The following is a 27,173-nucleotide window of genomic DNA, read 5'->3' as shown; positions in this document are numbered from 1 at the left end:
TTCCTTAATTTTCTCAAAAAGAAAGTGTTTATTTCATTTCTACAGTAAAGTAATTCAGTGCATTTTAAAGATTACATCCTAAGCTTTAAAAAACACCTATAAAATTGTAATTAATCTGTTCAAACTTGAGTAATACCGTCTTAAAGTGGTAGTAATTCTGTAAAACTATGAAGTTTTCAAAAATTACATTTTTTAGATTTTTAGATTTTTTAGATTAAATTTTTGAGATTTTTTTAATGAAACATTTTTTAGTACGTTGTTTGAGAGGTAAGTTGTGCAAATTTGAGAGTTTTATAGGTAAAATTGTATTAGTTACACATTTTTAAATAATTTTAAAACAAAATTCAAGCAAGTCTCACTTTATGCCCACACGGTACTTATGCCCCTACATTTTTTTTTCTTTTTATTATAATTATAAGATAGCTTAATTGTTCTTCTTTCATGTCCAATTTGTAAAATTTCATTTGATCCATTAGTTAAAGAATTATTTTAAAATAACTCAACCGTGCACTTCGCCGAACGCTAGTTTACAGTGCGCCAATGTTGTGAGAAGGGTGACGTTAGCGTTATAAATAAAATATTATAGAAGCTATAGATTGAATTTTAGAAAAATCTTCATATAAGGTTTTTTTTGTAAAATTTTCTGAATTTTTCATTGCTTAAGTCAGTTTTTTCTAAGATTTATATTTTCGGAGTTATTTAAAAAAAACAACTAATTTCGCTGTTCATTTGTTTAATAAAAAATCAAGCACCCACTTCTGGAGTAGAACTTTTTGATATGTTGTTTATTAAACATTTCTTAATCAAATTACAAAAAGTTCTATCTTGTTTGATTTTTTACGAAGTAAAAATCTCTATCGACTCCTCTATTTTGAGAAAAACGCGTTTAAAGTTTTGACAACTGTATCTTCTGTTCCGTGCGTGTTCGGGAACGATTACCTTAAATTAAAATAAGTGTAAAAACAACAACTTGTCAATAATATATTTATTTGTGTCAGTAAAATAGCGTGAATATTGCTCGAAAGAGGGTTTGTTATTCTTTGCGAGTGTGGTGGTGTGTCCGCGCCGGGTGGTTGCTGTGACTATACTGAAAAAAACACATGTCTGTGGTTTTACGTTGAAGACTAATTTATCGACATAAAGCGGCTGGTCCTTTATCTGATGTTTTAAAAGCTAAAAACATTTCTGTCAAGAAGCGTCCTCGAATGCATTCAAAAAGTGATTCATTGACATAAGGTCTGATAAGGTTTACTATTTAATGGGGAATTTTTAAACTGAGACTGAACAGGCCATTACCATCTGGTTTCGTATAGAAAGAATTGTGAATTTTAAATGACCCATATTATTTTCGTTTAGAAAAGAAAGTTAATATTTAAAATTAGCAAATAAAAAAATAATAAATGAAGCGTGTCGCTATACTTCATTTTATTATTTTTCTGTCAAATCGTAAACTGATGCACATCGGAATATGTTTTTTGAATCGCGGGGTAATCTACAAAAGAGAAGGCGAACAGTTGTTTAACGTTTTTCACTACGCTCAAGCGTTCTGGCGCGAAACCGCGGCAAAGCGAATCGAAGGTAGGGATATTCAACATGCTGTAACTCTGGTAATTTTGTTGAATGTATGCACTTTTATTTAAAATAATAATAAAAATATTTCAAACTATAACCCCCCCCCTTAAGATCTATTAACCTGGATAAAACGAAGATAGCGTCAATGGTAGTCACATCAGTGAAAAATACTTAGAAAGCGCATGCACGGAAGGTAGACGAAGAGACGGTTGGCAGCCCACTCTTTAAGAAATAATACACCAAGAAAGATAAATCGGTATTAATAGATGGAAATATCTTAAACGAGACATTTTTTGCAGTGTATTTCAATTACATACCTGTTTAATATAAGGGGTGACAATACCTATACCACCAGATTTTACTCCAAGCCTGTAAAACTGATTAACATAATAAAACACTTGGGCTACTTCCTGGGGATTATACCAAGATGGAGAATCTGCTGTTTGATAGTTTTCACCAATTACTCCATGAAATAGTATTCGGGTTAGCTTATCACGTTTGACTGGTAAGAAATCTTGAAGAGAAGTTAGCAGTTTTGCTTCATTGCTAGTTTCATCGTCAATCTAAAAAGTCAAACAAATAAGTAGTTTCTCAAAAGTCACAGTATATTTAGATTTAACCAATTTAATTTAATGATAGATATACAGGGTGCCCCGAAAAGATTGGTCATAAATTATACCACAGATTCTGGGGTCAAAAATAGATTGATTGAACCTCACTTACCTATATACAATAGTGCACACAGAAAAAGTTACAGCCCTTTGAAGTTACAAAATGAAAATCGATATTTTTTCATATATCGAAAACTCTCAAAGATTTTTTATTGAAAATGGACATTGGGCATTTTTATGACAGCGACATCTTTAAAAAAAATTAAAGTGAAATTTGTGCACTGCATAAAAATTTTATGGGGTTTTGTTCCCTTAAACCACCCCAAACTTTTGTGTACGTTCCAATTGAATTATTATTGTGGCACCATTAGTTAAAAACAATGTTTCTAAAACTTTTTTACCTCTTAGTACTTTTTCGATAAGTCAGTGTTTATCGAGATATTTTGAATAATTTTCGAATCCACCAGATATTTGTATATGGTTAAGTACGGTGATCGATAATACTGTTAATAATCTGAAAATTTATTTATAATTTACATTTTTAGGTATATTTTGAACAAGAAGCTACATCTCGATAAAAGGTAACTTATAAAAAAAAAAGACTAACAGGCAAAAGTCTTAAAAACACTGTGTTTAACTAATGGTACCACAATAATAGTTTAATTGGAACGTACACAAACATTTGGGGGGTTTAAAGGAACAAAATCCCCATAAAATTTTTACGTAAATATATTGAAAAAGAAGTCGCATCTCGATAAAAACTGGCTTATCGAAAAAATACTAGGAATCAAAAAGTTTTAAAAACGTTGTGTTTAACTAATGGTACCACAATAATGAATTAATTGGAACGTACACAAAAGTTTGGGGGGGTTTAACGAACAAAATCCCCATAAATTTTTTATGGGGTGGAGAAATTTCACTATAATTTTGTTTTAAGATACTCCTGCCATAAGTATGATACATGTCCATTTTCAATAAAAAATCTCTAATAGTTTTCGATATATTGAAAACAATCGATTTTCATTTTGTAACTTCAAAGGGCTGTAACTTTTTTTATGAGCACATTTGTACTACGGTAAGTTAGGTTCAATCGAACTATTTTCGACCCCAGAATGTGTGGTATAATTTATGACCAATCTTTTCGGGACAACCTGTATATGCACCTATAGTAAGATAATTTACTATTTTTTATGGGGACAAAAGCCGCAATTTTACTTTATAAAAATTATAAAAAGTGTTTTGTGAAAATTTGTGTTCCATCATGCCACGTGGTTGATTTGTCAATATGGATGAGTCAGATAAAATTAAATTATAAGAAGAATTTATTATTATTATAGATCTTCCACGTTATCTTTTCCCATGCATGAAATTATTCACGAATTACTTTTTTTAACTCACAGTAACTAGTATCCCAAAATTAAGCCGCTTTTCCATATAAATCACAATAAGTTAAACAAGGATAAACAATAAATTCAAATTCAAATTCAATAAGGAATGTCTTTTATAGCTTATGAATTTGGACGTTTATAATTTTCAATGACAGTGACAGTTTATTGGTTTATTTGCTTTTATTGTTTATTTGATTTTATAAATCAATATTTTATTTATTTATCATTAAAGTTTATTTGGTTTTATATTTATAAAAAATAAATATAATATTTCATTTGTTAAAGAAAGGAAGAGTTACAATACTGACTTTTGGCTCCCCAGACAAAGACGAGTATTAGTAATATCGTAGTGTTGATAACTCAATTTGTGAAAAATTTGCAATTGTATCACTGTTTGCCCAAAGGTGTTATATATTAAAAATATTAATTGTTTTTTATTGTTTTTTATGTAATTCCCTCGATAGTTTCGTATATTTCAACCTTAGGTAAGTAATATTAAATCTATGTATTAACTAATGAATTAAAACAATATTAACTTTGTTGTTGTGCCCTTTTTTTTAAATTATTTATTCATTACCGTTCGATAGTTATCTTCATAGACCGGGAGATATTAACAGAACTTCAACCACGATTTTCTGAGTCCTGCCCTTTGCAATACTGGAAGGTTAGAAAAGGTACTTACAATTTATGGAAAAATCCACGGGTTTCCTGTGACATTTTCATGTGAAAATTAGATTTTCCATGAGGAAAAAATGGGAGTTGCGATGAATTTCTGTGTCCTGTCATATTCAGAGAATGACAGGATACTTACTATCAATTTTATGAAGAAATTTTTTTGGACAGGAGTGTTGCAAAAGGACTAAAGGAGTTTATATACAAACATGTAATGAAAATAATAAATTTTTCATAATTTTCTGAGTCCTGTCAACTTAATAAATTAAACATAATTATTTGAAAATTATCGAAAAAAATGTTGGCATGACGTCTCCTAATGTTTAAATGCACTTGTCCCTTGGAAAATTCTGTGGAAAATTTTCACCCTGGTTCCGTGATTTTCTGAGTCATAAAATAAATTTTATTATAAAATAAATAATTTAAGTAAACATTATTCAAAATGGCATGCTGTTTAGTTACACCTTTTTTACTATAGATAGTTAAAAAATGTGTAAGAAAATTCGTGGAATGTTACACAATTTTCTGAGTCATGCCATTTTGCACATCTCTCAAGAAAGTTAATATAAAGCTATTTACAAAGAGGCAGGATAGTTGTGTAGATATTTCGTATATAAAAAAACAATTTTAAGTCTGTAAAATTATTGTAGGTTGTTATACAAACATATTCATATCACCACAATTTTTGAGTCGTGTCATGTCAAGTATGTTTAAAAAACACTAATCTAAAACCGTTTACAATATGGCAGGATGACCACAAAAATATTTAATACATAAAAATTAATTTTTATATCGTTAATACAATATCATACGGTATTAAATATTATTTTCCTGAGTAATGTCTCGGATTTTTACACACCTTTCAAATCTAATACTAAACTGTAACATATTTATTTTAAGCGATTGGATCATATTTGTACCTATCTGAGTAAACGTAATAAAAGTAATAGGAAGAAAATCAATAATTTTACAATTATGTAATTGGTTTTAGTAGAGATTGTATCCATTATATAGGATGTCCAGAAACTCTTCTAACAAACGAAGCCCGGAGATTCCTCAGATAATTTTAAGAAAATTTAACTCAATTCACCTAGTCCGAAAATGCTTCCTAAGGAAGCTAGAGCTCTTTAAAGATGGCGTATTGTAAATAGTTTTTTTAAAATATGTAGCTCCAGAACACTTCTATTTAGAAAAACGAAAACCGGTACACCTATTTATCTTCCATAGATAAATCGATTCCATCAATTGTCAATTTTTAGTACCGGTCAGAGGCGTCTGTTTAGGGTAGGGAAACGAATATTTTATCGCATAATTTTTCTGTGTTTAACTTTTAAACATTTTTGACACTGGATTATTAAACAAGGGGTATTCTTGTACTAAAAGGTACTCTTGCTTTAAGTTGGTAGGATACGCCTTGTTATAGAAAAATCGATATGAAAAACTTTACGGGTTTTTGAATTTGAAAAGAAAAAAAAAATAAAAGAAAAACTATTTAGAAAAACGAAAACTGGTACGTTTATTTCTCTTCCAGAGATAAATCGATTTTATCAATTGTAAATTTCTAGTATCGGTCATAGGCGTCCGTATTGGGTAGATCAACGAAATCTGATAACTTGCTTTAAATCGGTAAATACACCGGTTTTTTTATTTTTTTTTCAAATTTTTCTTAAATTCAAAATACGAAAAATTTTAAAATTGATTTTTCTAGAAATTGGTGCATCCTACCGACTTAAAGCAAGAGTACCTTTTAGTACTAGAATACCTCACAATTTAATAATATAGTGTCAAAAATGCTTAAAAGACAAAAAACTTATGCGATAAAATAACCGTTGCCCTACCCAAAACGGACACATATGACCGGTACTAGAGATTCGCAATTGATGGAATCGATTTATCTCTGTAAGATAAACCAGTTTTTGTCTATCGAAATGGAAGCGTTCTGGAGTTAAAAAAAACTAATTACAAGGCGCCATCTTCAAAGAGCTCTAGCTCCCTTAGGAAACATTTTTGGATTAGGTGAATTGTGTTAAATTGTCTTAAAATTATCTTAGGAATCTTAAAATTATATACAGGGTGTTCCATTTAAAACAAAACATAAGTTTGTGTCACCCTGTCAATACGGGTAGCCCTGTATATTAGAAAATATTTTTAAATTATGATCCTATCTTGGTCCCACGTTTTAGCTAAATATTTTTTTTTCGTATCTCTTACGACAAACGAGTAATTGGACTTTGTCACACTAATGCCCCACTATATGAAATAACTATAAGACCATCCTGCCTCTTTGTAAATAGACTTATATTAAGATTCTTGAAACAAAATGGCATGACTCAGAACATCGTGGAATTTTTCACGAATTTTCTTACAAATCTTGGACTCCTGCCGTCTTACAAGAACCGTTTAACCTTCCTGCCGAGTACCGAAAAAGTCTTGATTGCATTTGAGTATTATAACTTTTTAAAGGCAGGACTCAGAAAATCACGGAATCAGGGTGAACATTTTCCGCAGAATTTTCCAAGGGACAAGTATACTTAAACAGTAGGAGACAGGGCCGTCTTGCGCCGGGGTGCAAGACTCGTCTTTGCACCCCCTTTTGTCAGAAGATTATATAGTTTATCATCATCATCATCATACAACTCTTCCGTCCACTGCTGGACATAGGTCTCTCCCATTTTTCGCCACTCTCCACGATTCTGTGCGTCTTGTTGACATTTCTTGGACATTCGTTTAACGTCGTTCACCCAGCGTGTTGATAGTCGTCCTCTGCTGTGTTTGTCTTCTCTTGGGCGCCAGTCAATTAGTTTTCTTGTCCATCTTGAGTTTGGCTACGTGACCTGCCTAATTCCATTTCAGCTTGGCTATGCATTCGACGACATTAGTGATACCTGTTCTTTTCCTCAGGTCTTGGTTCCTTATTTTGTTCTTTTGTGTTATTTTCCATGTGCCTTTGTGCCACTCGCATCTGTGCTGTTGTTTTGGTGAGTGTGAGAGCTTCTGCTTCGTATGTTGCTCTTAAAGATGTCTCTTAGGGAACCATACGCCATCCAAGCAAGTATTATTCGTCGTTGAAATTTACAAGACTGATTATTATTCTTGCTTATTCTGATTTCTTGACCGAGATATATATATATATATATATATATATATATATATATATATATATATATATATATATATATACATTTCTGTCAATTCGACCACTCGATTTTGGATGGTTAGGTGTTCGCTGGGAACTAAATTTGTCATAAATTTGGTCTTACTGAGTGCTCATTTTTAGACCTATTGTTGAACACACGTTTTCTAATTCATGTAGCATTTGTTGTGCTTCACCTAGATTTTGGGTTATAAGTACTATATGTACTATATCGTCGCAAAACGCAGGTGATTGAACATTTCCCCATCTATTTTTATTCCTCTATTTTCCCACTTTTGCATCTTAAAGCCTGTCGCCCTGTCTCACACCTCGCTTGATATGTATTTCTGATGGTATCATGTAATTTTACATTGTGGTACAGTCGAACCCGCTTATTGGAATAGCATCGTGCCATGCAAAAGTATTCCTATAACCGGGATATTCTAATAACCGATTATTGGTTGCTGGTATAAACGTTTCGGGACCTCAAATTTCTATTCCTTAAACGGGGATATTCCTTTAAACGGTATTCTAATAAACGAAAAAACTTGTAAGAACATTTTTTACTTAGAACAGTTGAAAAAAAAATAATTTCCAATGAGCATTTAGCAGCATCATTTTGCACTAAATTTGATTAGGACTGTGAGCTGTGAGCCACGCAAGGAATATAAGACACACGAGGATTCATGTCCAAAAAAATTTTTTTGGAAGCCAATATTTTCTCTTTTCTCTTCTCATATTTGCTCCATTATCATACCCTTGGCCTCATAAATCATCTAAAATCAATATTCAATAATTTCAAAAGTTCAAATAATTTTGCTTATCTTTGTCCGGTAGTAGCAACCTGTAAAAAACCTAGACTAACTTCGGATATCATAAAAGATTCTACCGCCACCTTTAAAAAATACCGACTAGCAATGCGGCGATTTTACATACACAGCTCCACAAACGATAGTAACTTTTGTCAGTAGAATCGGAGCTTTGCTCCTAATCTAAATGGGTTACATATTTCATTTTTATATCGTAGGTGTAGTATATAAGCATATTTCAATACCGAAAGTGCACTTATATATTTTTGTTGTTTGTAGTTTGTTAAGGACAAGAAGCGCAAGTTTGAGCCTATTAAGTGTTCGGCTTGCGCCCCTTGGATTTGGCGCCCGGGTGCCCCGCACCCCTTGCACCCCCGGGTTAAGACGGCCCTAGGAGACGTCATGCCAACATTTTTTTGATAATTTTGAAATAAATATGTTTAATTTATTAAGTTGGTAGGACCCAGAAAATCATGAAAATTTCATTATTTTCCTTACATGTTTGTATACATATATACTCCGTTAGCCTGCTTGCAACCCTCCTGCCCAAAAAAAGTCTTCATAAAATCCATAATATCCTGTCATTCTACGGATATGGCAGGACTCAGAAATTCATCGCAAAACCCTATTTTTATTTTTTGGGAAAATCTAATTTTTACAGGCAAATGTCACAGGAAATTTGTGGATATTTCCACAAACTGTAAGTTCCTCGTCTACCCTTCCACTATTGCAAAAGGCAGGACTCAGAAAATCGTGGCTGAACTTCTGTGTAATATCTCTCAGCCTATCATAGATACTACCTAGTCTAGTAATAGTCTGTATGATGTTTAAGCTGTTTAATGTTGAGTCCATCAATCTCAATAGGGAAAAAAGATTAAACACTTCAATAAAATAACTTTGTAAAATACGTCCACGGTATAATAGCCATTTCCTAATTATTACCACTGACAGTACGTATATCAATGATACTACACATCGACGAACGTTTCACTCTATATTTTGATTTAACGGGTAAAGATAAAATGGAACAACTATACCAAGTAACAAAAACAAAATCTGTTCGGTTTGTATTCTGAGAACGGTTTCTGAAGTGAAAATCGAATAAACTTATTTTAAACTAAAAACGTATTACATATTTCTAGTAAAAATAGTGGACATAAAACACTATTTTTGTAGTAAAAAGACAAAGGTGCCTGGACGTCAATCAAGATGTATATGCGTGTTTTATTGACTATAATAAAGCATTCGACAAAGTTCGACATGAACAATTAATACATGTCCTGGAATCAAAGAAGCTGGACTACAATAACCTCAGGATTATATCGAATTTATACTATAAAATATTATTTATACTCAAAAGTACTAGCCCAATCAAAGAACAATCTGACCCCAAAAAAAAATAAAGGAAGGATGAAAATTTGGATATAGGTAGTTGAAATTGTCTATTATTATATAAGAAAAAGTTTACAATTCTACATCCCCTCCATTTTACAAAAATGGAGGGGAATACCCCCTCTCGAAGATGAAAAAAATACATTCAAAATAAGACCGGAATTGGATAAAATTACTAATTCTAAACAACTTTTCTTCTATAGAGTTTTTTCACTAAGTCAATACTTTTCGAGTTATTTGCGAGTGAATATGTTCATGAACAAAATAAAACATGTTTTTGGACGGTTTTTCGGAGATAACTCAAAAAGTAAGCATTTTAGCGAAAAAAATATTCCTAGCAAAAATATAGCCCATAAAAAATTGAAAACAATGGTGTATACATGAGGTCTATAGACCCAGTAGAAGCAGAGTTGCAGCTAATGAAAAGTAGGTTCTTCTTCGTCAAATTCCAAATCAAATATTTCAATGTGAAATAACCCAAAAACGGAGCACTTTTAGGGGAAAATTCATTTTAACTTTTTTAAAGTGTTTAAAAAAAGGTTCATTTTTGTTTTTTAAAAAAACTTGTAATATTAAAAGTAAGTGAATTACGCCCAAAATGTTGTTGGTCCCTTTTATTTTTTGGTAAAAAAATCGCGAAACCACCCCCTAATTAGCATCACATATAAGTTACTTTGTCTATGTATTATTTATATGATCTGTAAGTTTCATCGGTTCAAAGTGCTTCGTTTTGAAAAAGCTGTAGTTAAAATGGCTTGAACGAGTAACTAATCACGAGTTTAGGCAAATTTTGAACAGCCATAGCATAACCAATTTTTGTCTAATAAGAAAACAAAAAATCAAAAATATTTAGAAAAGCAAAACGTACATTTTATTACTCTTTGAGATTTTTGGTATTCCTAATTGTTTTTAAGTTAATTCCATAAACAATTACGATTTTTTTCAAAATTAAAAAAAAATGTTTAATTTTAATCCCAATTTTTTTTCAAAACTGAGCACTTTGAACCAATGAAACTTATAGATAATATAAACAATACATAAGTAAAGTAACTTGTAAAGCGGTAACGATTAATTTTATTTGAGAAGCTAATTAAGGGGTGATTTTCGCCATTTTTTTACCAAAAAATAAAAGGGACCAACAATATTTTTAGCATAACTCACTTACTTTTAACGTTAGAAGTTTTTTTTTAAAACAAAAATAAACCTTTTTTTAAACACTTTAAAAAAGTTGAAATGAATTTTCGCCGAAAAGTGCTCCGTTTCTTGGTTATTTCACATTGAAATATTCGATTTGGAATTTGACGAAGAAGAACCTACATTTCATTAGCTGCAACTCTGCTTCTACTGGGTCTGCAGACCTCACGCATACACCATTTTTTTTTCAATTTTTTATAAGCTATATTTTTACTAAGAATATTTTTTTGCTCAAATACTTACTTTTGAGTTATCTCCGAAAAACCGTCCAAAAACATTTTTTTTTGGTTAAAAATGAACACATTCACTCGCAAATAACTCGAAAAGTATTGACTTAGTAAAAAAACTCTATAGAACTAATCAATTAATCAAGAGAATTAATCAATTTATCCAATTCCGGACTTATTTTGAATGTATATTTTTTCACCCCCGAGAAAAAATTTTTCACCCCGTATTTTCCAATTTTTGTAAAATGGAGGGGATGTAGAATTGTAAACTTTTTCTTATACAGTAGAACTCCAATTATCCGGATAATTGGATTTTTCTCGAAAAAGGCCTTTTCCGGGAAAGAAACGTAATTACAGCAAAACACAATGGAGAACATATACGGTATTTATTATGAAAAACAATACAGTATACACAACAATATGTAAATGACAAAGTTTACATTACGTAATATTGACACACGATACTAAATCACAGTAAAATGAATTATTTTTTTACAAACTTGATATTTTCTTTTTCTCAATCTGATCCGGATAATTGGCGATCCGGATAATTGGAGTCCGGATAATTGGAGTTCTACTGTATAATAATAGACAATTTCAACAACCTATTCCCAAATTTTCATCCTTCCTTTATTTTTTTGGAGGTTTTCGTAAAATTTTGCGTTCCCTGATCGGGCTATACGTGTTACCGACCAGCTGTCAGAGGAAATTGAAATCAGACGTAGAGTGAAACAGGGATGCGTGTTATAGCCAATTCTTTTTAATGCCTACTCGAAAGAGATCTTAAAAAAAGCTCTTGAGGGTGAAACAGCTGACATAAAGGTAAATGGAGTTCCCATTAACAACATTAGATATGCGGATGACACTGTCATCTTAGCTGAAAATATTGGGGATCTTCAGAGGTTGGTGACCAGAATAGCAGAATTTCGACAAGAATTTTACGGGCTAACAATGAATGTCAAGAAGACAAAGTTTATGAGAATATCGAAAACTCAAAGAAATAACGAAAATCTCTTCATAAACGGATCCAATATCGAATGAATCGACCAATATGCATACTTTGGAACAATGATCAACTCTACAGGAGATTACTTACAGGAAATCAAAATCAGAATAGAAAAGGCTAGAGCAAATTTTAACAAAATGAGTAAAGTGCTCTGCACAAGAGATTTGAAGTTGGAGCTAAGAGTTAGGTTGGCTAGGTGCTACGTTTTCTCGACTTTGTTTTATGGAATGGAAGCTTGGACCTTGAATGCTGCATCAATGAAAAAAATTGGATCATTGGAGCTGTGGGTATACAGAAGTATTCTGAAAATATCGTGGACAGAACACGTCACAAACAAAGAGGTTCTGAGAAAGATGAATAAAGAAATGGAAATCCTAAATACCATCAAAACAAGAAAATTGGAATATCTCGGACATATTACACGTGGAGAGAGATACAGCTTGCTCCAATCGATTATACAGGGAAAGATTCAATGAAAGAGAAGCATAGCGAGACGCAGAATATCGTGGCTGCGCAACCTGAGAGAGTGGTACGGATGTATATCAAATGAACTTTTCAGGGCAGCCGTCTCCAAAATACGAATAGCTATGATGATTGCCGACCTCCGCCGCGGAGATGGCACTTAAAGAAGAAGTAAAAATAGTCAATTGTATTAACATGGCACGAGAAAATAGCTTCAGAAAAATATTGAGTGACGATAAACTTTAAATTACACAAAATATACTTACAGTCGGTATCAACTCATTATGATAAAAGAGTGTACTGTACAAAGTAAGAATGTCCGGAAGGGCTCTGTAATTATATAATAATTTCGTTACAAATCTTGGATCAAATCCAGACGTTTCTGGAAATCCTTCTGGATCACGACAATATGGAAATCTGCTCATAATTCGTTCCAAATAAGACTCTGCTAGTCCACATTCGGTAGCAACTTTAGATAATATAACAGGCCCTAGCTGCATAGGATCACCTAAAAAATACTATACTGTCAATAAAAATGAGTAAACAACAATAATTAGTAGCTCAATTTCGTCTTAACGTTTCTACAAATCAAATATTTAAATGCGAACCTTACTTCTTTATACTGTAGAAGTAAAAAAGGACTTCTTTTTGTAAATGGTATATATCAATTTTATTAAAAAATTGTTTTAAAAAGATCCAAGTTGGCCAATCATTTTACATCACAAAATAACTAATGTTTTCGGTCTTAGCAGACCATCATCAGTTTAAACTCTAGATCGTTTTAGTTAAAACTGCACTTGGTTCCGGCTTCCTCACAAAACTAGCACGTGCACGGTGCAATCTGAAGCAAAGATGAAGACGCAAATTTTATAAATTTTAATCTTTTAACATCAACTTGTTGTCGCATCAGATTAAGACAATAAGGCTTAAAATTTGTTATTCAAAGGTGATGTGACCAATTTCTGTAGCTATGTGGCTGTGATGGAAAATTTTTGTCCAACTTGGATATTTAAAAAAAAAATTTAATAAAATTTATATACAGGGTGTTTCATTAACAATTGACCATATCGTAACTGGAGAAACCTTAGCACAAAATACGAAGATTTAACCCAAAACACTTTAATAAAATATTCTTCCTTACCGAGATACAGAGTGTTTTATTGCAAATGTTCTAAAATGATTTTAGCCCATGGTTAAAGCACCTTTTAATATTTTTTGTTCAAACTTGACACACAGTTTACAATGCTAAGGTACTTTAACTAGTCTTAAAAGATAGTTTTCCGCTGTTACCAGAGGCGTGCTGTAGGGATATATACTTATCAGTAGTAATTGCACAAGAGCTCTGAAATTATTGAATTTTTCCCGAGTGACACTTTGACAGTTTTAATTTCACGAGCCTTCGGCTCCTGGAATTATGTCAAAGTGTCACGAGAGCAAAAATTCTATATTAATTTCAGAGGTCGAGTGCAATTTGTTGCGATTATTTCATGAATAAAACTGTTCAAAACCAAAATTTTATTGTAATTTATTTATGTAAGTACCATTAAACACACAGTTTTTATAAATATTTGACGATTGAAAGTCATCACTTTTATAATTTTTAAAACATTAATTGTCATTAATGTCACTGAATGTATTTTTTCGTAGCAACGAAGGGCATCTGACGTAATATACTTAACGACGGGAGATTATCAAAAATTATCGATTTAATTCAGATTTCTGTAGCTTTCTATTGGTCAGAATCTCCTATGAATGAAATAATCAATAATATCAATATTTAGACCTTAATAATTATGACAATTTATGAATTAACATATTATACAGTACGTAAATCGTTCAGCTGGACATAGGGAATATACATGGAGAGAATTGTGGCAACCGCGCTAACCTGTGTTAGTTGAAGCTTCTGTTCGAGTAAGAGTTTTTGGTGCAATAGAGCTGTTAGAACGAATAGAATGAGTGACTTTTGAAGCAAAGCTGTCCATAAATAAATAAAAAACAAAGTTTATGATTAATGAGTTAATAATTTTACTTTAATTTTTAAAATATTTTTTATTTAAAAACTAATTTCAAAATTAAACAGTTTTCTCATTCCCTTAGACCAAAAATATTCAGCTACTACATTGTCATATTTTGACGTTTATTTGTGTCAGTCGAAATGAGTGGTGAATTTTGAGGTTAATGCCTCTTAATGCTAATAACCATATTGTCATCGAGAGAGCACAGTTGCCACAAGTATCTCAATATATCAATATATATCTTAATATATCAATCAGCCCTGTGATGTAACAAACCCGTTATAAATAACGTGTACACGTTATGTTAACATAAAGTTTGATTATAACAGCCTGTATAACGTGTTGCCAAAAATTAGATGTGATGTATCATGCTTTTAACGTGCACGTTATCCAGCATGTTATTTTCAAAACGTTAAAGTATCGTCTTGCGCGACAAGAATAACAAAATACAGAAATTGAATAAGTTAGAGGAAGACAGACATAAACATGCAGCGTGCAGCGAAGTACGCATCTTGTTCATCGCACTCGCATATCTGGCACTGGCACCAAACCAAACCCAAGATGTTATTTGAAATTCCAGGTCCTCGGTCCGTGAGGTGTTCTTTCTATTGTGAATTTTATTTAATTTTTGCTTGTCGTATTGTTATGTTATAAAATGGTTCAACAAGGATTGAAATAAACTACAAAACTTACATTCAAATGGATTTACCCAAACTGGTCTCTATAGTCTGTATGTTTTCTTCATTTAATTGAATAAAATGTTTTTGTTTTCAAATAACATAACCTCAAAAAATAATACACTATTTCTAAAAAATAACTTTAACAAACCTTCTAATAGCATCATCGAATTATTTTAATAACCTGACGTTTACAATCTGACAAAATTCTGGACTAAATTGTCCATTTTTTATATTTATTTATTCTTTATACTACATGTTATTTTATAACAAGAGGTTAAATAGGTCCCGTTAAAATGAACCTGTTATGTTACCAGATAACGTTTTTGAGAAACATTATTTGTCATACATCACATCAATTTGTAGAATTTAACGTAAATGCATGATAACGTGCACGTTATTTATAACGTGTTTGACACATCTCAGGGGTGAATGTATGTATTTATGTATCTAAATATATGCAATGTATGTTCCCTATGTCCAGCTGAACGATTTACGTACTGTATGTAATCAGTTGTGTGTTTGTTTATTTTATTACTTGTCTGTCATAATAAATATATGTAATATTAAAAATATAATATAATATGTCAAACCAATCAAATACACTGCTCAAAATGATCAAATCTTACTAAGAGTCGTATCAATAAATGGTTTAGGAACCAGCTGTAAAATTGCGGTTTTAAAGACAAAACAATCTTATGTTTGTAAAAGCAAATTTCATTTGTTGTATATGAGTAATACAATATTTTGTGGTTTCAAATATAAAATATTCTTCTCAAATTGTTTAACACTACAATGCCACTACATAACTGTTTCTATTGTCTACGCGATATAATATTCTATGGAACTGCTCGCTATTACATTTGTCACCAATTGTACTTGACAGTAATTTATTACTCTCCCTCTCAATACCAAATAAAGTTTAGCTGTTTTTCAGTGTAAACATTTTGCCAAACTTTATTCATTATATTATTAATTAGACTTAAGATGAACTTAATAATTTTCTTTTGTAGGTACTGTTCCCTTTTTCAAAGTTTACGAACTTTTAATACTAAGAACATAACATAATACATACCTGCTAATATAATTTGGCCAGAATTTTTATTTACAAAAGATAAAGGAATCATAACATGAGGTTCTCCAGCTTGTGCTGCTTCGTCAACAACTATATGAGTAAAATGACCTCTGGGAATGCTCAACTGGAAAAACGTTCCTGCACAACTACAGGTTGCAACAGTTATTCTACTTCGGCCTAAAGTAGACATATTGCTACCTAAAAAGTAATTATTAGTGGCGACTCACAAAAATTATTATTTATAAACAAAAGTGCAGGAATAGAGCTACAAGACAACTAAGAAGAATTTTTTTTTCTGATTCTGGCCTTAGTTTAGAACTACAACCTTTAGCCACGTAATTGTATAACTTATTACTAACTCAGGGGAGTAATGTGTGGTGTGTGTGTTGAGTAAGTGTCATTGTTACTTTGCAAAGTCGACGTCATTGTCTTTGCGTCAAAGAGACGCTAATTGTAACTAAGAAGGTAATTTGGTAAACATTTGTATGTCACATGTTAACAGACAGATGTTTCAAATTCTAATAAAATGTAAAGAAAAAATAGTCTGAAGGTCCTTTAAAAATAGAGAGAAGAATATACTTTATTGATACTACATACCAAAAGACCATCGACAAAAGCCTTTCAGCCAATTTACAGAATTAACATAGATACATTGAATTATTTTTTAAGATTAAATATAATAAGCCTGGGGGATCCAGGGGTCCAGATTTGGGCAAAGATTCAATTAAAGAACTGTATATATCCTTATATGCCTGGACCCCCGTACCAAAAAAAAGTTGAATAATAACAAGCTGAAAATTTGTTAATAGCTTAACAGTGTCTAGTTGGACAAACTTTGATGTACGGGAACACTGGAACAGGGGAAGTTTTAATTGTGGAACAGTTTAAAAATTTGGAAAGTCAGATTACGTAAACGTCCGATGTATTTTGTCGGACGGAACATCCAATTGATTTGTTACCCTTTCATTAAACTCTCATGCAAAAATCAGACTGATATTACTAACCAACATAATTCCTGTCATTTGACATGTTCTTCATGTTCCACTCATTAAAATGGCCAGTTGGTGATAAACACCAGTCTGATTTTTGCATGAGAGTTTAATGAAATGGTAACAAATCAATTGGAAGTTCTGTCCGACAAAATAAATGGAATGTTGTTGTAGTCTGACAATCCAAATTTTTAACCTGTTCCACAATTAAAACTTCCCCTGTTCCAGTGTTCCCATACATCAAGGTATGTCCGCCTAGACACTGTTAATCGATTAACACATTTTCAGCTTGCTATTAATCAACTTTTTGTGGTACGCGGGATCCAGGTCTATAATACACTAATAAAAAAATAATAGTCTTAATTATATGTCAGACTACATATTAGGTTACAACCATGAAAGGAAATAAGCACCCTAAAAGAAAGCGGTTTATTTTCTTGATATGAAGCAAAAGTTGCCACAGCAAAAATGACCACAATATGGAAGGACTGTCAAATTTCAAGAGCGTTAAAGATGAGGTTGATCAACTGCTTAATATTCCCAATAATGACCTACGGATGTGAATCTTGGACCCTGAGACAATCGGAAAAAAGAAAGATAGACGCCACTGAAATGTTCTGTTTTCAGAACTGAAAATCTGTCACTGAAATTAGTTAGCCAACGACTTTCCAGTAAAATCCATCTTCAACAATTAAAAAACTTAAAAAAAAAACAGTAAAATCCTGTATAAAAGGTATATTTAAAAAACCCTCAAAAGGGCCACATCAAATTCTCATAACTAGTTTTCGACTGGTTTACCAGTCATCATCAGTGCTTACCTAAAATGAATATAACCTGATAAAAAAGGCAAAGATGTTGAAATTTTGACTAGGATTAAAAAAATAGTCGGTTATACTCACGTGCAATGTACATGCTAACCACCAAGATAGTATTATACAAAAATATGTGGGTCAAAGCCCAGTAAAAGTAGTCCGTCAAGGAAACATTGGTTTAAAATGTTACCTTAAGCCTGGATGTTTAAAATATTTTCTAATTTGCCCTAGGTAACATCTGAGATGTAGATATGACTTGTTCACATGTTGGAAGTGAGACGGCAAGTGAAAATGAAATGGTTGGGAACCTCGGAACGATGACAAGACAAACGACAGTTCCACAGGTAGTTAAAAAAATAACCTGTCATATTTAAAAATAAGTTAAGTATGCAGATTGTTAAAATTAGAAATGATGTAACAACACACTCCATTGTGAAAATTATCGTTTAAAATTCATTAAACTAGTTGTTATAGTAAAAATGGATTCACGTAAACTGTAAGTGGAACTAGTTAGGCAAACCACATTACACAGAAGTTTTGTGTTCGACAACTAAATACAGTAATAAAATCTTATTATCAAGAGATCTAAGATTTAAAAAAAGCAATTTTGTGGTGATTTAAAGTTATCGAATTTATTTAACTTATTAGTAGCTGTTGGAATTTGTGTGTGTAAGAAATCACAATGGGGGTGTCTGAGGTGTAAAGATGTCTTAAATAATCTAGAGGACGTAACATTAAGAGAGCACAAACTCAAACTGAGGCGACTATTTCCTAAAGGCATCGCAGGCTGCCCGGATCCCTAAGGATCCAAAAACCAAAACCGTAATAGGATGATGACAGTAGGGGCTGGGGGGGGGGGGGGTATGTGATGTCTGTGATTAAATTAGTGAAAAAGGAACAAGAACGAGACCCAGAAGAAAATTAGACTGTTGATTTGGTTTTGCTAAAGATGAGTATTATATGTTGGTGATGACAGATGGAGTAGGTATGGTGATAATAGTCATATGTAGAAATATAGTGGTGGGTTGTATGCAGATGAAAATTTGTTTAAAATGGATGTCTGCGGATGATGATATCAGTAATTTATATGTATGTTATGAATGGATAAAAGTGGTGAAATGGCCGAAGATGACAAAAGGATTATTATGACTAGTAACATATAAATTATTATAAGTGTGAATGAGAATGAAGCAGTTGAAGTGAGGTGAAAAGTAATATTGAAGTCCCGATTGAACGAAACATGGCGGTTGACACAATTCGGACTTTATTGTTTTTCTTTGATTATTTCTAGGTCCTCGTACAACTCTAATTTTAAGAAATCTTTCTGTGGGATGTCGTGAAGTAGAGCGACATCATCTGGGATATTCAACGTATGTTTTTTTTGTTTGAGATGTTGTGAAAAGGTAGAGGTGTTCTCTCTTTTGGTGTGTTCAAGAGATCGAGAAGCAAGTGATCTACAAGTTCTTCCTATGTAAGTAGCATCACAGTCAGAACATTTTTGGACCCTTAGGGATCCGGGCAGCCTGCGATGCCTTTAGGAAATAGTCGCCTCAGTTTGAGTTTGTGCTTTCTTAATGTTACATCCCCTAGATTATTTAAGACATTTTTACATCTCAGACATCCCCATTGTGATTTCTTACACACTTAGGCTACGGCTCCACGGACGGGAAATTGACGCTAGCAGTAGCAGTAAAATGAATTTAAGGTTCCACGGAACGGAATAGGGATAGCCGAACTGTACCGACTACAGGACTTGTGCGTAGTCGGTTCAGTTCGGCTATTCCCATTCCGTTCCGCGGAACCTTAAGTTCATTTTACTGCTACTGCTAGCGTCAATTTCCCGCCCGTGGAGCCGTAGCCTTACACAAATTCCAACAGCTACTAATAAATTAAATAAATTCGATAACTTTAAATCACCACAAAATTGCTTTTTTTAAATCTTAGATCTCTTGATAATAAGATTTTATTACTGTATTTAGTTGTCGAACACAAAACTTCTGTGTAATGTGGTTTTATTTATTTATTTAAAAACTTACAAACACCACCTAGGTAGTAATTCCATGTAAGAGTGCTCATTACTTGGTATAACAATATACACACAAAAAGTACAAAAAAATACAATATACACACAAGTACAAAATAAAAGTACAGAAAGTAAACACATTAAAAAAAAGACACAAGTTAATAAAATTTTAAAATTGAGCCCATTACTTATATATTGATGATAACATTTTTTAATATCCCTTACACTACAGTTAAAGAGGTCTATATCACAGATCTTTATTAATGCATTACACTGATATTGCATATTGTTTATTATTGGACAAGGATTATATGGACTACAAGAAAATAGGTCATTACTGTTTACTCTTAGGTTGACCTTTGGCACATGAAACCTAATAAAATTGATCAAACCACATGTCTTATATTTAAAATTGTTAATAATATTATGAATAAACACAACACAATGCATATTTCTTCTTTGCTCTAATGACTGCAAGCCAAATATTTGAAGCAACTCTTTTGATGGCGTAAGGTGACTATACACATTGTATTTCTTAAGGTATAAATACCTTAGAAATCTTTTTTGTACCTTTTCTATATGATTAATATGAAATTTGGCTTCAGGAGCCCATACCACTGATGCATATTCCAAGTTTGGTCTGACTAAAGCGTTATATAGTCTAATGGTTGTGTTTATACTAAAGTGTTTGGAATTTCTTATTACAAATCCCAATATTTTGTAGGCCTTATTAACAATATTTATATAGTGTTCATTAAATTTCATGTTAGCCTGTAGGTATATTCCCAAATCTTTACATTTGGTTTTCCTAGATACTACACAGTTGTCAATTCTATAATTATTTTGAATGTAGTCGATTTTGCGAGTAAAAGATATGACTCCACATTTCTTAATATTCAAGATCATATTGTTGTCCCTAAACCATTCTATAACTGAGGTCAGGTCCTCCTGTAGTAACTGACAATCATTTGGATTATGTATAGTCTTAAAAAGCTTAAAATCATCAGCATAGATCAAACTAGAAGAAAATTTAAGAGATTGTGGTAGTGAGTTGACAAACATTAAGAAAAACAAAGGCCCTAAGTTGCTCCCTTGGGGGACACCAGATGTAGCCTGAAATTTATCTGAAAAACACCTGCCAATTTTGATTCGTTTGCCAAACTAGTTCCACTTACAGTTTACGTGAATCCATTTTTACTATAACAACTAGTTTAATGAATTTTAAACGATAATTTTCACAATGGAGTGTGTTGTTACATCATTTCTAATTTTAACAATCTGCATGCTTACCTCATTTTTAAATATGACAGGTTATTTTTTTAACTACCTGTGGAACTGTCATTTGTCTTGTCATCGTTCCGAGGTTCCCAACCATTTCATTGTCACTTGCCGTCTCACTTCCAACATGTGAACAAGTCATATCTACATCTCAGATGTTAACTAGGGCAAATTAGAAAATATTTTAAACATCCAGGCTTAAGGTAACATTTTAAACCAATTGATTTCTTGACGGACTACTTTTACTGCTTTGACCCAAATATTTCTGTATAATGCTATCTTGGTGGTTAGCATGTACATTGCACATGAGTATAACCGACTATTTTTTTAACCCTAGTCAAAATTTCAACATCTTTGCCTTTTTTATCAGGTTATATTCATTTTAGGTAAGCACTGATGATGACTGGTAAACCAGTCGAAAACTAGTTATGTGAATTTGATGTGGCCCTTTTGAGGGTTTTTTAAATATACCTTTTATACAGGATTTTACTGTTTTTTTGTATTACATGGTATACAGCGAACTACAGGAAAACTTTTTCCTTGTGGATTAAAATACTTTGGACATGTTATGAGAGCAAACACAGAAAACATGGAAAGACTCATTATACAAAGAAAAGACCTACACTTGAGTTAAAAGAAATGACCAGAGACAGAGAACTAAGGAGACATACAGTACAAGACATCATGTTGGCCACTACACTCCCTCCTGGGGGTAAGGATTGAAGAAAGAGATGTATAGGAATGCTTCAAATAGAGTTGACTGCAATATTGATGAAAAAAGTAGAGGCTCTCGAAATGTGGGGTTACCAACATATAGTGCATTTATCCTGAACCAAGCATATGACCAACGAGGAGGTACTACGCCAAATAGGTAAGGAGAGAGAAGTCGGAATAATTATAATGAAAAGAAAGTTAGAATACTTGGGCCAAATTATGTAGCACAGTAAATATAGAATACTTCAGCTAATTATCCAAGGGAAAATAGACAGCTGAATGGTTCCAGGGAGGAGGAGACACTCGTGTCTCCAAAACTTGTAGCAATGGTTCGGATTGTCCTCTGCGAACTACTCAGATCTGCCATAAACAAACTCAGTGTAGCCATTTTAATTGCCACCGTTTGGAACGGACTAGGCACATGAACAAGAAGAAGAGTTCTCACTGGATATCTACACTAAGTGTTTTCAGGAATCTTCATAACGTGAGCCTCAATAAATTGCTTGTTTTTTTATTTTCTTCTTCTTCTTCTTTTGGCATAACCCTGGATGGGTCTTTGCCTGTCTGGCTATGTTCTTCCATTCAGATCTCTCTTGGGCTTTTCTCCTCCATTGTCTTTGTTTTTTATTTAATAGAGAAAAAAGACCACCTTGTTAACGGATATCCTCGATTATGATAAGCATCATGTCTAGGTCTCCATTCTAAAAAAAATTTCTTTGTCCATCTTCCATCTTTGAATCTGGTAACATGTCCTGCCCAGTTCCATTTCAGCATTGTAATTCTTTCAACTGCGTCCATAACGCCAGTTTTTGTCCTAACTATTTTATTTGGAACTCTGTCTCTGAGGGATACATTTAACAAAAGACCTAACTTATATTACTTAACCCTCTTTCACCCAAACGATGAAATCCTCAACCCATGACAATTTCCTTTTATTAATGTTGTTCTGAAGCTATTTTCTTGTGGCATTTTTACAATTTTAACTATTTAGAATGGGAAATAAGCCACAATATTATTCAAAAATGATTTTTATTAACGTTTCGACGCCCAGATTGGGTGCCGTTGTCAAAATACAAAATACTATTAATATAAATAAAAGACAACGGCACCCGATCTGGGCGTCGAAACATTAATAAAAATCATTTTTTAATAATATTGTGGCTTATTTCCCATTCTAAATAGTTAAAATTCCTTTTATTAGTTTATTGTTTTAGGGCCCAATTGAGCAAAAATCATATTTAAAATTATTTCCGCCCCCCTCCCACATATGCTGCCCAATGTGTACTGGAAGATACATTATATAAAAGTGTACTGCAAATAAACCAGAGAGTATTAGTGTCTAAAACTTGTGAATAATTAAACTTAAATAAGTAACATAAGTCACTTGAATAAGTTTTCATAAAAAATATATTAGAATAGTAATAGTAGATAAACTGAATTTAACACTTGTGTTGATGGCTTTAAAAACACGCACACTTGCAGAACAAGAAAATAAATCAACATAACTTAATATTTTGAAACCGTTTAAATCAAACAAAGATAACCAACTGTATAGAGAAATAACAGCTGATTGTGACAACCAAGGTTTGTGAATTATTGAAAAAGCCCACTTTATTTAAAAAATCAATTATAAAGTCATGTATCTTGTGCGATACATTGGGCAAAAGAGGGTTAAATCATTTTATATATTTTATCAATATTTACTGAAAAATACTTTCTTAATAACTATATACTGAATATACAGTAGAGTGTTGATAATCCGAACCCTGGTAATCCTAACGTTCGCTAATCCAGACGCAAAAAAATTATAAAATAAAAAATATGATCGTAGACCGAATTTTTGGATTTAATATGACAATATGGGCAAAATACGACAGCAGATTTTTGTTTTGTTTATGCAGAAATACATACAATATATTTGTTTATTATGCAGGTGTTTTATTCCTTGTAACTAAAACGTATGTATTTTGAACATATGTTTGATAATCCGAACTACCCCTGTACCAATGAGTTCTGATTATCGACGCTCTACTGTATAAACAAATATTAACTTACCAAATTGTATTCCATTTGGGTTATTTACTTCTGAAACAACAGTATCTTCTCTAGCCAAGCCTGCAGTGGCACAATAGGGTAATAACTTATCAGGAATAGTTTCTTTTAAAGCATAATTATATGAAATTAATCTAACAAGATCTCCTGGTAAAAGTACTCCTGAATCAATAAGTCTCAGAGCTATTAAATTTGCTGCACTATTGGATGGTGCAGTTACTAATAATCTAGATGAAGGAATTAATCGTGTTAACTGTAAAATTGTTTCAACAAGAGTAATTGTTTTTCCAGTACCTGGAGGTCCAAAAATAATATATGGAAGAGGTCTAGCAGTACCCCAAAGAACCTGCATTACAGCATTTTTCTGGGTGTCATTTAAATTCTTATTAAACCATTCCAAAGTAACTCCTTCTCTTATGTTTTCATTGTCAGAAATGTTCAAACTATCATTCTCTTTGTATTCTTTCATTTTGGATAAGATAAAAGTCATTCTGTTTGGTTTTTTACCATTGGGGGATAATGACTCATCTTTTTCAATAAAATCTATTTGACGATCTTTTTCTATAATTTTATTTGGGAATAGCAGCTCTGGTCCTAGATTTCTTATTGCTAGGCAAGCAGCATGATGTAATTTCTTAAACAGAGCTCTACTAGGTTCTGCAGTAATTGAATAGTCTTCTCCATTATACTTATCATGGAATAAAGGGCTGAATTTGAGGAATACATGGCTAGCACTAATTTTATGTATATTTCCCTCAAAAACAACACCTTTACTATTACTTGGATCTGTAGCTCTAATTTTGTCTCCTATTGCAAGAGAAGGTCTTTGTTCTGATAGATTATCAATTTCAAGCATAAGGTACTCTCCGTTCTTTATAAAACAAGCGTTTTCCTGATCATACTTTCTTATAGAAATTAACATGGAAATTTCATCTAAATAAAGAAGAGTGTGGAACTTATCTTCATAATTTGTAGGTGTTAAATTAGATGTAAGAGATGGTTTAATAGACTGTATCTCCTGAATCTGTTTATCAATATTATCAGAAAAATTTGATGTTACGACATCAAGTAATTTTTGGGGTACAGTATAATGAGGTAGACTTGCAATTGCAAAACGTACACCTTTACCGTGTCCTCTAATAACTTGACCCTGAGGTTTTATAAATGGTTTTATACCCCTAGTTTGTTTCGTATATTTTGTTCTTTGATTGTTGTCTTGTATTGAAACTAAAATATTTATACTTTTGCATAGAACAAAACCACCGAAATTTAAAATAATAGATTCTTTGGCTTCTCCAATACTTTTTGAACTACATTCACATAAAATATTATGCATATTGCCAGGATGTAAAGTAACGTTTTCTACATTATCTGTTATACCACATTGTGAATGTTCTCCTAAAAATTTAGCACTAAATAATGTCAAATCATTCTCACCATTGTTAGTTATACTTATGTTAAATTTTTGAGTCTCTCCCAATTTATCAGAATAGAGGATCACATCTTGTATTTCTAATCCTGGATAGTGTTCTGTATATTGTGAAATATCAGGTGATATACTGGACACATGTTCTTTTTTTTGTGTAACACTATCAGGAAGAACTTTTATGGCTCTCCAAGAATGCCCCATTTGAGCACTTTCGATAACCTGAGCCACAACTATATCGCCTATTGCTGGTAAGTAACCTAAGGACAATGATAACTGATTAAAAAATATTTTATTATCTATGGTTCCTGTCTCTTTAGTCTTGTTCCACATAGATATTTTTCCTGAGAGAAGGTGTAGTCTAACAGGTGATATCTTATTAATTTCTAATACCTCACCAGCTAAATCAAATGCTTTTTCATTAGCTTTACATTTTACGTCTAGTTCAAGCCAATCACCTACAACTGGTAGGAATTCTAACTGAACTTTGTCTAAATCAAGAATAATCTCAGAACCCGTTAGATGAAGTTGACGACCAACTCTTTGTTCGATTTGGCATATTATTATCCGATCATACCATAATGAATCTAACTCTTCTGCTGCCCATTCATTAAAAATTTCTACATTAGTTGCTTTGGTAATATTATCATAAGTAAAACAGTTAAACTTTACTTTTGTGCCTATTTCAAGATTTGAATTCTTGTTAGAACATACATATATATCATCTATAACAAAACTGTCTTTTCTTATCTCAGTAACTACACCAGTCTTTGCAGAAACTTTGTTTTGTATGGTATCACAACTGGGTTTGTTTTCAACATCTTTTTGTTTCCCTTCTTCATTCGTTTGTAATATGTTGTAGGCCTCTTCCAAAGATAAATCATTCTCTGCATTATTGGGCAATAAAGATGAAATATAATTACCCATAATCGCTATTTTTAAACAAAGAACAGATGAAATAACGAACTAAACCAGATACATTTTTAACATTTATTTTAGTTGAGGTTAGGTTTGTTTATAATTTCTTCTCTTTTTAGGTTAACTCTCAAATCAACGTCTCCCTACCATACGGTATTCAGTTAATCAAAATTTTCCAGGGCAAACTAATTAACAAAATTAATTTGAAAATGCCAGGGAATGGCGGTTTTCGCCAGTGGCGCACTAGATCTGGCTAGGGATATGCTAAACAATAAACAATGCATCGGGGTGCATGATACTATTCGCAAAATTAAATTCCAACAGAGGGCGCTCAAAATTTCAAAGATTGACGACAACTCTAGGAAAACAATTCATTTTGTCATTTGAATTCACAGTTCTAAAACGTTTAATTAAAGTCATGCCCCGCTCACTCTAATAAAAAACATGTAATCGTATTTATTTTCCTTCCATTTAGTCAGAGGTGCTGATGTCGGCCTTGTGATTGGTCATAGCCACCTTTACTTAACAAGCCATGAAGAGAAAAAGGCAACATCGCAATTGATGACGTGCGTAGTCCGACTTTCGGACTACCGCTTTTGAAAACACAATTTTAAAGTAGAAATTCTGGTAAAATTTATAGTATTTTTTGAGTCGAACAAGAAAATATTATTAATTAGAAGTTTGTACAAAATAAAATTAAAAGTACTTCCTTGTAAGTAACGTTT

The 27,173-nt window shown here is 32.3% G+C and overlaps 1 protein-coding gene across 1 annotated transcript in view; it reads right to left on the bottom strand.

Moving 5' to 3' along the window:
* LOC126889803 (probable RNA helicase armi) overlaps positions 1-26,706 on the bottom strand; it is a 45,018-nt gene extending 18,312 nt beyond the window's left edge. The window contains exons 1-4 of the mRNA XM_050658444.1: positions 24,108-26,706; positions 16,237-16,434; positions 12,733-12,974; positions 1,890-2,135 (exon numbers count right to left, since the gene is read on the bottom strand). Of these exons, the coding sequence (XP_050514401.1) occupies positions 1,890-2,135; positions 12,733-12,974; positions 16,237-16,434; positions 24,108-26,457 (3,036 nt within the window). The 5' untranslated portion in view covers positions 26,458-26,706. The remainder of the gene's footprint in view (positions 1-1,889; positions 2,136-12,732; positions 12,975-16,236; positions 16,435-24,107) is intronic.
* Between the last annotated feature and the right edge of the window lie 467 nt (positions 26,707-27,173).

The sequence above is a fragment of the Diabrotica virgifera genome, chromosome 8, assembly GCF_917563875.1.
Source record: "Diabrotica virgifera virgifera chromosome 8, PGI_DIABVI_V3a".
In the NCBI taxonomy this organism is placed as follows: domain Eukaryota; kingdom Metazoa; phylum Arthropoda; class Insecta; order Coleoptera; family Chrysomelidae; genus Diabrotica; species Diabrotica virgifera.
This window is presented reverse-complemented; position numbering and strand designations above follow the sequence as displayed.